At 40.2% G+C, this 13,470-nt stretch overlaps 1 protein-coding gene across 2 annotated transcripts in view; it reads right to left on the reverse strand.

Annotated features, from left to right (window-relative positions):
* The window catches only part of LOC112104300 (leucine-rich repeat and calponin homology domain-containing protein 1-like), a 244,238-nt gene that overhangs the window by 105,020 nt on the left and 125,748 nt on the right, over positions 1–13,470 (reverse strand). For both annotated transcript variants that reach the window (XM_026653179.1, XM_026653147.1), the window contains exon 3: positions 6,662–6,788. In XM_026653179.1, the coding sequence (XP_026508964.1) occupies positions 6,662–6,788 (127 nt within the window). The remainder of the gene's footprint in view (positions 1–6,661; positions 6,789–13,470) is intronic.

A 13,470-nucleotide genomic window follows, 5' to 3' on the forward strand; every position in this document is an offset into this window, starting at 1 on the left:
GGCAGCGGCTGCCGGGCCAGTTCCCCCTGCCCCGCCCCTGCGGGGCTTGCCCCAGCTGATGTGGTCGAGCAGGTGTGAACGTTTCCGTGCGCCGGCTCCCCGGGTCCTAGTACCAATCCCGGTGCGGCGCGTGGCTCAGCGTGGGAGTCCTGGGGGTGATTAGGGATGGGGGGGTTGGATGGGTCAGGGGTTCTGAGGGGTCAGTCAGGGGGGCAGGAAGTAGGTGGGGGTTGGATGGGGGCAGGGCTATTTGCTGACTATGAATAACGGAGGTGCTCGAGGCCAAAGCAAGTTCAATATAACGCGGTTTCACCTATAACGCGGTAAGATTTTTTGGCTCCCGAGGACCACGTTATATCGGGTTAGAGGTGTATCAAAATAATTTCAATTCAGTGTTAACTCTAAAGCTTCTGTTTCACTCTGTGTCCATCTCACTTTTCAAAACTACTACATACATTTGGACCTGCTGGAGGGTTTCCACCATTTCAGTCCCATCTTCTGCAAAAAATTCTGTGTGCACTTTGAGCACTGATAGCAAGTAAAATAAATCATCTGGCTGTTGACCCACTGGATGATTTGTCAAGAGTTACATATTTTCCCATCATCTACAAAGTCAATTATTTTATTGAAACGAAAGAAAAACACAGTGTTGATTTTATTATTCATTTTCATATTTAAATTTTAAAACTTTGTATTTAATGTACCTAAGGCACTTACAGAATTTCCAGAATGGTGCATACCTAGTTACCTTGCCATTAAAAATATTTGCTTTTGCTTTTTACTCATTATTAGAACCAACTCAGACAAAAGGGGGAGCTGGATTCAATTCTGGCTCAAGCAGCCTTATTCAATTATATTTCAGTTGCAGCACAAAACAGTTGCAGTTACACCTTCATTATCCCTTCTGAAGACAATTAGTTTCTCCAACTATAAATGAGGACAGAATTTAGTCTGCAGAATTTATTACTGGTGATTATATATAAAAAGAAAAGAACCCAGATTGACTTTTAGATCTCAGAGTTGAGTATGCAACATTGCCAACAGGAAAAAATATTTACTTATAAACAGGACATTTAATATGAAATAACTGAGACAAACAAAATATCATGGAACTCTACAATGTTGTTTTACTAAGGGCTTGTCTACACTACCGCGGTAGTTCGACGGCTGGCAATCGAACTTCCGGGTTCGATTTATCGCGTCTGGTGTGGACGCGATAATTCGAACCAGGAAGTGCTCGCCGTCGACTGCGGTACTCCACCTCAGCGAGAGGAGTACCGCGGAGTCGACGGGGGAGCCTGCCTGCCGTGTGTGGACCGCGTCTGAACCGCGGTAAATTCGAACTAAGGTATGTCGACTTCAGCTACGTTATTCACGTAGCTGAAGTTGCGTACCTTAGATCGAATTGGGGTGTTAGTGTAGACCTGGCCTAAGTCACTTTTCAGAGTAGAACCACAGTCAGCTGATTGAAACAGATTCAATTTATTTTAAAAGAACTCAAAGGATTATGAAATCCTGCTGGTATACAGGAACAAGATTAATTTCACTCAATATCTTTAAATTTTAATGGTTACAAATTAGTAGAAAAGACAACTACAATGTGGTTCCATCCATTTTGGATTTCTTTCTGAAATTATTCTTATAAATGTTAATACAAGTTTATTCCAATAGATGGTCAAAGCAAGCAAGGATAACAATCAGTTAGTATCAAAGGGGTAGCCGTGTTAGTCTGAATCTGTAAAAAGCAACAGAGGGTCCTGTGGCACCTTTAAGACTAATAGAAATATTGGGAGCATAAGCTTTCGTGGGTAAGAACCTCACTTCTTCAGATGAGATTCTTACCCACGAAAGCTTATGCTCCCAATACTTCTGTTAGTCTTAAAGGTGCCACAGGACCCTCTGTTGCTTTAATCAGTTAGTAGGTTAAGCATAATTAAACAAATGATGGTGGTAAAGATATCCAGTTTTACTTTAATACTTATTATTGGAAGGTTTAAACATAGAAACTGACATCCATTGAATAAGATTCCAGGTGTCTTCCAGATTATTCAAACACTCAGTAGTATGCCATTAAATATTAATAGGCCTTTCATCTGATTAAATCTTTTGTTCACTACCTATTAAAACATTTTAAATTTGCTTAAAATATTGGTTGCTGTGTGTTTTCAAAGGGTGAAATTCACCATACTGCCAAAGACCAAATAAATCCTTAAACTAGGCCTGAACTGGTGTAATAGGCACATATGAGTTTATGCAAGCCCTCAACATTAAGTGAATTTCATCCTGCACATCCATCTCAAAAATCATGATTCAGTCATGAGTTAACATTTTAATAACCCAAGCCAGTTCTCTTAGAGCTTATGCCATCTGAGACCATACTGAATGCAAGGGAAATAACTGAACTACTGAATTGTAATTAATTGCAACAACCAGAGGAAAGTTATTTTCCTAACCAATACTTGAAAATAATCTGAATGTTTACTAAAGTGGTAGCATCTAAATAGACATTAAAAGACATTTCAATGTTTCATTTCAGAGACAAAAGACAGATTTACACAACAAATACAATTTGCTCTATGGAATGTATTTACTAAAATCTGGGTGCAGTTAAATGGTGAAAATGTTAAATTTCTATAAAACAGTATTGTACAATAGCAACAGAAACATTTTACTGGTAAATGCTTTTATTTGGGTTATGAGACCTAGCTTAATCTGTGACAACCTATCCATATAAACGTCTCTGCATCATATACTGTAGCACTATTTATCAATATGCTTTAATTTATATTCCACTTTACCCCATCCAATACGTCATAGGTTAGCAATTTCCAAGCAAACAATCCAATTTGAATAGTGACCTAAATAATCACAGTGGTCATCAACGTAAGGAGATTATGTCATCAGAACTGAATTATTCACAAATTTAACAAACCTTGTTATGTTAACATGCTATTTTGTAACCATACAGAACACAGGAAAAAAGATTAGAGTCATACTTTCAGCTTTCACACAAGTTTTTCTACCCTCTTGCTCCAGTCAGAATCTAACCAAAGTGATACGTGCTACAATGTTGTTTTGCAATTATTTTTAGAAAAGTAATTTTTACATTTTCTTGCTGCTTCCAAAGAGTGACACTGATGCTGGGACTGGGAAGTAGCAGAATCAGTCAAGTCTGTTGTCTTTTGAAACAGTGGTAGTACAAAAGACAGTAGGAACTCAAAACAAAACAAAAATCCAAAGAGTCCTGCCTCCTCCGGAGCACAATTTGTACTTCTTTTGAACCTCTTAAATAATTTTGCTTTTAATTTTTAAAAGCTAAATCAGAAGCAGGGCTTTTATTTTTACTTAATGCAAATTCTGTTTACTCATGGAACTAGGGTTGCCAACTTTCTAATGGCAGAAAACTGAACACCCCTGCCCCACCCCTTCTCCAAGATCCTGCCCCCACTCACTCCATCCTCCTTCCCTCCATTGCTCGCTCGCTTATTTTCACCGGGCTGGGGCAGGGGGTTGGGTTGTAGGAGGGGGTGAGGGCAGGCTCTGGGGTGGGGCCGGGAAAGAGGTATGAGGGGGCTCTGGGCTGTGGAGTGGAGCCAAGGGGTTTGGAGTGTGGGCGGGGGTTCCAGGCTAGGGGTTGGGGTGCGGGAGGGGGTGAGGGAGAGGGCTCTGGCGTGGGGCTGGGGATGAGGGGTTTGGGGTGCAGGAGGGGGCTCCAGGCTGAGGCCGAGGAATTCAGGGTGCGAGAGGGGGCTTCAGGCTGGGGCAGGAGATTGGGGTGCAGGAGGGGGTGAGGGCTTTGGCTGAGGGTGCGGGCTCTGCGGTGTGGCCGGGGATGAGGGGTTTGGGGTGCAGGAATGGGCTCTGGGCAATTTTTCTGCAAGAGGGGGTGAGGGGGGCGGGCTCCGGGAGGCGCTTACCTCAGGTGGCTCCCAGGAAGCGGCATCACGTCCCTCTTGCTCCTAGGTGGAGGAGTGGTCAGGCAGCTCTGCGTGCTGCCCTTGCCCCCAGGCGCCACCCCCACAGCTCCCATTGGCCGCGGTTCCGAGTCGGAGGGACATGCCGGCTGCTTCCCAGGAGCCGCACGGAGCACTGGACTTTTAACAGCCTGGTCAGCGGTGCTGACCAGAGCCTCCAGGGTCCCTTTTCGACTGGGCGTTCCAGTCAAAAACCAGACACCTGGCAACCCTCCATGAAGCAGTAACTGCATGGATAGTGCTAAACTACCTTGTCAGTGTGTTTCAACCTGTTCTCAATGGACTAGTAGGATGGGAAGGTATTTCAGTAGTTCTTCACTGAAACTGCTATCAAGGATGCCAGAGGAATAAATACCAGGGAGGGAGGGGAATTATTTCAGCTCAGTACTAATGTGGACACGAGAACAAATGGATATAAACTGGCCGTCGGGAAGTTTAGGCTTGAAATTAGATGAAGGTTTCTAACCATCAGAGGGGTGAAGTTCTGGAACAGCCTTCCGAGGGAAACAGTGGGGGTGAAAGACCTCTCTGGCTTTAAGATTAAGCTTGATAAGTTTATGGAGGGGATGGTTTGATGGGATAATGTGATTTTAGTCAATAGGTCAATAACGTGCCATCGCTGGTAATTAGTAACAATGGTCAATGATGGGATATTAAAAGTTACTACAGAGAACATTTTCCGGAGGGTCTAGCTGGAGAATCTTGCCCGCATGCTCGGGGTTCAGCTGATCGCCATATTTGGGGTCGGGAAGGAATTTTCCTCCAGGGTAGATTGGCAGAGGCCCTGGAGGTTTTTCGCCTTCCTCCACAGCATGGGGCAGGGGTCGCTTGCTGGAGGATTCTCTGCGACTTGAAGTCTTTAAATCATGATTTGGGGACTTCAACAGCTGAGTCAAGGGAGAGAATTATTCCAGGAGTGGGTGGGTCAGCTTTTGTGGCCTGCATCATGCGGGAGGTCAGACTAGATGATCATAATGGTCCCTTCTGACCTTAAAGTCTATGAGTCTATGAACTAAAATATGAAATGCAGTCCAACGAGAAATAGACTGGCACCACCAACTTATTTCAGAGAGACCCCCAAACAGCCATCAGATGACAAGGATGTTTATTCATTGCTAAGTAATGTCACATTCAAACCAGCAGTGACCAAGGGTTGGCTGGATTCAAATCCCATTAATAATCCATCTAGTCATTCTGTCCCCTAAAAAGGGAGATGTTTAATATTCCTGAATTGTACTTGCAAATAAAAACTTAATAAAATAAATCCACTAATAAAGCATAAAGTAAACCATCACTATAACTAGCAGTTTCATTTTAAAGTAGTGACATTGTTTTTGTTTGTGTTTTAATTTGATAACTTTTTAATTTTCATTAAGAAGTCATTATAAATATGACGAAGTATGAAAAAAGATAAACCAATAAAGTACACATTTCACAAAAAAGAAAAACATTAAACATCGTATAAGCCATTATAAAGACCCCATACATCCCAAGGGAGAGAAAGAAAAAAAAAGTATCCAACTACAGTTAGCCCAACTATAGTTGTAAGGGCTGAATCCTGAGACCTGCTGAATACTCTCAGCTACTACTTAAACACCCCAATCTTGCAACTAGCTCCACGGAGGGACAGCCAGTTGCAGGACTGGGGCCGAAGTTAACTCAACACCATGTAACAGGTTCAGGCTTTAAGGATAGGAAATATTATTTAAAAAATAAGATGGGTGAGCAGATACTTTCTGACACCACGGTGACAACACCTTAGAAATACCCAAGATAGAAGCAGTAGGTAGAGACTATACCAGTCAGAAAAATGTTGCAATATAATTTCTACTGGGAATTCAGGAGCAATGCCAGAGTAACTGGTTCATTTACTAATGGCTATTCTCAAAAGGTTTAGGTGATCAGAAATAAGCAGAAGACAGTCCAAAACAGTTTACACTTTAACAAAACAAGGCATCATATAAAGGGAAGAAAGTGAGGGAGGAGAAAACATTAAAATATATACAGTCTTTTACAGATAACCTTTTCATATACATTTTCAATTTAAAAAAAAATTCTCAAGTGCCATTTAGTTCCTGCCCTCCATGCCCTCAATAACTGGCTGATTTCTTATAGCCATTACAGAAGGGGTAGGTTTTGCAGAAAGAGGACAGTGGCCGTATGGATCACTTCAGAGAAGACATTCCATGCATAATGGACAGCATGGAAATATTTGTGAGAGAAACTAAAAGGGACTGAAAAGATGAGCATAATTTGTAAAATACAATGAGGTAAGAAAAGAAAAAAAAGATGAGTTGAGAGGGGCAGAGCTAGGAAGGGACTTGGAGGCCAGAACAAGAAACTTGAACTTATTGCAGCAAAACAGGGAGCCAGTAGAGGGATTTGAACAGAGGAATGATTTGGTCATGCAGTGAGAACAACAAGTAGGCAAGATGATCTTCACTGATGTGTTTTATATGAACCCAAGGAGAGTGATATGGATGACAGGGAGCCTGGAAAGGAGACAGTTACACTGTAACATTTTTCCTATTTGATGCAATTAAGAAGTTCACCACATATTAAGGGGCACTGACTGTAACAGTGATTACTGTATCATTAGGCTTTTGCAGGACGTTCTTTACAAAGTTGATTATACTGTAACTAGTAATAAAACAAACAAAAAACAAACATTCAAATCAGTAACATACCAGTTCCATTAACTGTTTTAGCTGACCTATCTCTTCTGGAAGGGAACCTAGCTTATTGTTACTTGCAATTAAGACTTTTAGAGGAAGACCACACAGGCAAGCTGGCAAAGAAGAAAGCTGATTTCGACTGCAACAAAAGAAACAAAAACAAACATTAAAAATACAAGTTACATTCTATTGTATCCTCACTTAGAAAATCTGAGATTACAATGTGCTATTTAAAAAGTCCAGTTATTGAGATATCTTGATATATCAACTTGCATGTACATAAAAGTTTTGGAATAAAAACTGCATTAAAACATCAAACATAAGCAAAATTAGAAAAAGATCTCCATTTAGTGAACAAAACAGCTTTATGGAATATCACCATCCTGAAACAAAAGAATTAATTTTATCAGTTTACTCATGAATATACTACATGAACAAAGTGACATCAACTTACAACAGCTGTTTTCCTTCACAACAAATGCAGGAAACTCAATGAGGGCAGTAGCTGCAAGCATTTTAAAAAAAATCTATGATTTTACTGAAGTAAGCATAAATATGACACTTTTTTCCCCAGCTAACTGAAAGACAGGCTAACAACTGATCATAGAAAAAACACTGGCATGCCTCCGGTTCTCACAAACACAGCTACATGCGAAGACTTCTCTCTGTGTCTGTTGCAACCCGTTTTTCCCCCAGGTATTTGAAGCACTGAAAATTCTTTACAGCCTGAAACTCTTCACATATTTCAGATTGGAAAAGCCAAATTGTTTATTCTCTTACCTGATCATTCGTTTTCTATGACTTGATCTTGCAAAATAGACTATAGTGTTTTCTCCCTCTTTGGTAACAACAATAGAAAAGATGGCAACCAACCAAATCCAACATTTATTAATGAACTTTACTATAACACATCACCACATTATATGAACACCTCACATATATTAAAGTTACCTGTGAGTTAGGGATGTGTTATCATACTTATTTTGCAGATGGGAAAACTAAGGGACAGGAAATAAAATTACTTGCCCAAGGCCACACAGGAAGTCTGTGGCAGAGCTGGAGAGTATACTTCAAGGCTTCTGATTCCTAATACTGTGATTAAACCACAAATCTATCATTCTCCCATCCTTGAAAAGTTTCTCCTTCATTGTTCCTCCTTTGCACATTCTTTGCTCCCCAGTTTGAGACAATCTTTATGTGAAAGAATGAAGGTTAGCCTGCACTTCTCATCCCTAACAGGAACTTCCTTTTTCTAAATCTCATAGGATAATGTCCATCAGGCTGGGTTGGTGTATTAATCAACTCAGTTACACACAGAGTTAACTGTTAGTTTGTTTTTCTGTGACTTTGATCAGAACAGTGTTCTAAACAACAGTATCTGACAGGACTCTCAGAATGCAGAGGCTAATCTGAATGGGAAGACACCAACTATGATCCCAATCATTTCTTCCATTAAAAGAGAAACCTCAAAGGAGGGTTGTCTCCAAACCTCTCTCAGCCAAATGCAGCAGTCACCAATGCCTGATCAAGGTGCCCAGCACAGTTTATCTAACAAGGCTTCACCTCTAGCTGTCAAGGAAGAAACTACAGCCCAGTTGGTGTATGCTCTGATCCTGATCAGGAAGGACACTGCTGCTGTGATTCTTATATACAATTCTTTAAGCACAATGGCATATCAGGAAGCCTCAAGGCCATCTGAATCCTTCAAAATGGATAAACAGTAAATCAACCTTTGTAAAGGCTCTGTTCCCGCAGAGAAATTTTAAAAGTAACCCCACAATTTTTTTTTTTAAAAGGTCTTGTGCTCATCTTAGTTTCTTTCTGGTGTATAAATATGAGCTGAAAGGGTCTGTGGTTTCTTTCTTTTTTTGCTTTAAAAATAATTGGACATCTTTGTTAAGAATTCAACAGGCCAACTCTTTCAGTTAAGGAGTGAGCAATCACAATGCATTCCTGAAGTGAAAAGTTCAGGGTTCTTGGCATGAGATGATGGAAGAAGCAGAATTACCTGGATATCTGAACTGTTAGAAGTAATGCCTAAAAATTCTCCAAAAAAACATAGGCACAACCAGAGTAACACACCAAGTGAGGAGGGAAGGTTCCCGCCTAATAGCCTGATCCACAATGCTATGCAAGCCACCAGAAAAGTGCTGAATTAGCAGCAACACACAGAAAACACCCAAGTCATATCATTACAACTGTTAGTTCTGGCCACAATGTTTCAGAAATTCCTTCAAACTTTCTTAAGGTGAAAAAGCAGGGAATTCTGGATCCTAATGAATTTCAGACTATTTGAGCCGATATAGCTGATCTGAAAACCTAACAGCAGAAGGCTACAAATTAAATCTTTTCTTGATAGTTCCTTGCAAACTTATGTCTACCGGGGGCCCCTCAAACAAGCATTAGGTGTTTTAGGCAGGTCAAACAGAAAAGAGTTAAGTTCACCTTATGGAAGAAAGCCATTTATCAGAAAATTATTCTGGGGGTCTGTAGAACTAGAATGCCGATTTAGGATCCAAGGTGGGACAGGCTGTTTCCATAGCACTGAGAGCTAAAGAGTGAATAATGAGAACCCTTGTTCTTGTCCTTTAACCAGAAATTCTGGAAGACCTTTTGAATCTCTCTTCTCCACTAAGCTTCCAAACCACATTGCAGAACAAACATTTCTCAGCAGGTAAACCCAGTTCTCATGAATTCTGAGTTTGAGGTTTAAATATCAGTTTCAGACCCAATGGAGGCTTTTTCTTCCTGCGAAGGAGCAACTTAGCAATCTAGATAAGGAGAGATGAGTAGGAGCTGCAGCATTATATAGTTGGCTGTAGCTGAATGGTTTAATCAAAGGAATAAATCTAAGACTCTGGAAAAAGCATAAAAAGAAAAACAGTTGGGGTAACACAAGACTGGCTTCTTTGGGACTTTTTCTTGGTGGAGAACAAAAGGAACCTTGTTTAGATTGGAATACTAAACAATATTCATATACTCGGGTAAGCAGAACAGAGAAAAAGGCAGAGGGTTGGGAACCTTCACTCCCTTCACCTGGGGTTCAGATTGAGCTGATCAGCAGTGAAGTGCATCAGCACCTCTTTTATGCTTTTTTGTTCTCCAGAATCTAGGCTTTCATTTTAAATAAATAAAACTACAACTCTAGCTGCTATCTTGCTGGGACAGCCTCAAAGACATGAACTGAAACAGTCACTTTTGCAAATGTATGCAAAATTTGGAACAATAGCTCTCAAAGTGTGACCTACCTTATTCATTTCAAAGGATGATAAGGTGCCCAATGATAATATTTTAAATGTCAATATTTTTAACATTTCACTGATCTTCAAAACACATAAGGTGGTGAGGGTGGATCATATTACGACAGCCCATTTTGTCACCACAAATGACTGGGTTTGGGAGAGTACTGCCACTTCCTCCCATAATCAAGTAAGAGCCAAATCCTCACAGACATAGAAGTCTCACTGCAGGTAAGCCAAGCATAAGGGGTCTAGCAGAGCCCATGGTATATTCAGAATCCACTGAGAAGGAATTCAAGGAGATCAGAGAATGCATGATCATATTTTGAACCTCTGCAGTCTACTGTGAGCAGCATCTCATCCGGGGAGAACTCCTGTTGTGGATGGAGCTCACTACATTTCTCCCGATATACAATCTGACCTCTGCTTCCAACTAAGGTTCATCCTCCCACTACTGCTTTAGCTGGAGGGACTGTTCCATCAGGTAAGCTGCTTTTTCCCCTTCTTCTGACTGAGTTCTGAAGAGTGCCTGTCAGGTGCTACCTCTGGAGCAGTGGTTCTCAACCTGCGGCCCAATCAGCACAGAGCTGCAGCCCATGTGACATCCTCAAGGCCATACAGGTAGTATTGGATGCGGCCCGCAATGGTAAGTAGGTTGAGAACCACTGCTTTGGAGGAAGCCAGGGCTGTCCCAATAACAGCAGCTCTCACAATATGAATACAATGTACCATAGCAGCAGGGGGTGGAAAGTTGCTACGGGAAACACATTTTTTGAAGTTCTCTTTTTAATGTTAGGGTTCTCTGGAACGTTTTATTTATTTATTTATTGCATACTCAAGTGCTGCAAAGAAGATGACGTGCAAATGGGCCACATGGTCATTCTCCTGCATCTCTGCAGTAGCAGGGGGTATTCCAACAGAGAGCTGGGTTACAGTGAAGGAAGAGCCACAGAGAGAGAAAAGCTATTCTTGTTTTGTTCCCATACTGCTTGTAATGTTGCCAGTCAGAGGGAAAATACTCTTTGGTCTGTGCTGAGCCAGATCAAACTATAGACATACATTTTAATTTTGTTAAACTGGAAAATAATAAATTGTTAAGAGGCTTGTACACTCAAAATCTCTTACTAACAACAACAACAAAATGGTTAAGGGACTTCCTCCCCCAACTTTACAGCATCCCTTGGTACATCTCATTTTCAAATTAGTATCCAGTGTCCTTCCAGCAGAAGGAGTAAGGATTGGCATCATACTGTATTGTATGTAATATATTGTGTAGTACTTCAAATTGAACAATTTTGCATTATTGATCAAGACAAACCACTGAAATCATTTCAATTAAAATCATGAACAAGGATTTAAATCCAGTAACGCTTAAGAACAAGGTTAGTGCATTAACCCAGTGAATCAACACCATTTCAAAAAATACGTTTTTTAACAAATTTTGTGGTGGGCCAGCACATTCACCAATGCATGTTCAGTTTTCATGTTAAGTAGTTGCTTGCTCTCAACCTTGACCCACCATCCATTTTAAAAAGAATGCAGAGGAAGGGGGGGAGGGGAGAGATTTTGTTATGAAGCCCTTAATAATTGTGCCCATTATTTCTACCACATGATTTCCAAGCTCTGGCTGCTGATCTATCTAGTGACTGATGGCATATGGAATTATAGCCCTGGGTCTGGTCCTGAATGTCACGAGTTAAATTCTCTCCCACAAATGCTTACATAAATTTATTCACCCAGAATGCACATGTGCACCTGCAGTGGGTTATTGTTTACATTTAGATATGACTTTATAGATTTTTAAATACCATAAATCAAGAGTCAACGAAGGCTGCTGTTGGAAAAAAGATGACAAAACATGCTTTCCCAGAGTAAAAGCAGCAAGCACTCTTTTGTGGTGAACACAATGATTTGTTTCAACCTGTGGTCAATCATCATTAACTTTTTCTTAAAAAGGATATGTTATGTCTGAACATTGGCACAAATCATCTAGCATTCAGGAGCCATACCCCATCTGTTCTAACCACATCTGCCCAAGAGGTCTGCAGGTGTTCAGCTAACAAATGGCTTATGAAAAGAGACTAGGGAAGGGGACAGCAATATAATGAATCCAGTGCTGGAAAACAAGTTGAGACTAGACTGGTGTAAGGCTGCTCACTGTTCCCCATTTCACTGATTTCTATATCACACGGAAACTTGAGAAATTCACTGAGAAAGATCATTAGAAATACATTTACAAAAAAATAATTTAGGAAATAATAAAGCCCTTAGAGGGAACATATTTCCTTCTTCGTAGTAAAATGATTGTCCTCCTGGTGGATAGAGTGTGTGGGGGGAGGGGATTGGCACACAGAATAAAAGGAATCATATTTAGACAGGGACACCTGGGCGGATTCAATTCCCTGTCCCTCCTCAGCTATTCTAGAGATATTGGGGGAGGTTTGGAAGTTGGGAGTGACAGGAGGAGGAGACATGACTCTTAGTTAGCACTAAGTAAAAATGTTAATTTACATTGTGGTTTGGAGTTTTTTTCTTGGGTAAAGTTCCTACAAGATATGTCACAAAAATCAACAGAGTGGTTTGCTTCTCAACTCTTGGTTTTCCCATGAAGCTGAAGATTTTTCTGACTCAAAACACCTGGCTTTCTTTTCCTTACAGGTTAAAATCCTGTACCAACTACCATTAACTTTAATTTACATTCACACCCTCTTAAAAGCTATTTTAAAATATATGTCACTGTTCAAGCCTCTAAAGAATGAACAATTTATGCATGACTGTATTTTGAGAACCCAAGACAGATTTCATTTATAATTGCATTAAATGTCCCAAATTCCCACATGGATCTCTCACATTCATCTCCACAGCTTCTTTTATCCAATTCTGAATCTTGACATCTGCTCCAAAAGCTATATATTAAAATCATTATTTATATATCTACATAGTCTTCTATCCAAAAATTTCAAGATGCTTTACAAATATTTTAGCTTCAAAAAACCTGTGAAGGTAGGTAAATACTTTTATCCCCTTTGTACAGGTCAGGAAACAGACATAAATGTTAAGTGGGATGCCCAAGATCACACAGAAAGTCTGTAGTAGCCATAATCAGAATCTAATCCTATGCTTTAAAGCAGAAGACAATCATTCTCATGAAATTATGATGCCTAAATCCAACTGTCTCCAGAGTATCAGTGTTCTGAAAGAATTACTATAAAATGTTTATATACAGATCCACATCTTAAACTGAAAGTTATACAGAAAGCAACTTTGGCTGAGATTTCTAAACTTGATTTCAACTGAACACAGATCCAACAAAATTACCAAACACCAGCAACATACAATAAAAAAGCTGACCATTTCTCTGGTTTGGAAAGGCTAAGAATAAAGACAACAAGAATATAGCAAAGGCATACCACTGCCCTGAAGAAAGTCAGGTTTAAGTTTATTGGGAGGAGAGTATAATGCAGTTTTGACTACGTACATCTGTACTATATTTGGGCTGTTCCAACCAACAACTATTTTCCCATAATCCAAATGGGAATACAAATAAACAAATACTATGCAGCTATCCAGAATACAAATAAA

The sequence above is a fragment of the Terrapene carolina genome, unplaced genomic scaffold, assembly GCF_002925995.2.
Source record: "Terrapene carolina triunguis isolate 2854851 unplaced genomic scaffold, T_m_triunguis-2.0 Scaffold18, whole genome shotgun sequence".
In the NCBI taxonomy this organism is placed as follows: domain Eukaryota; kingdom Metazoa; phylum Chordata; order Testudines; family Emydidae; genus Terrapene; species Terrapene triunguis.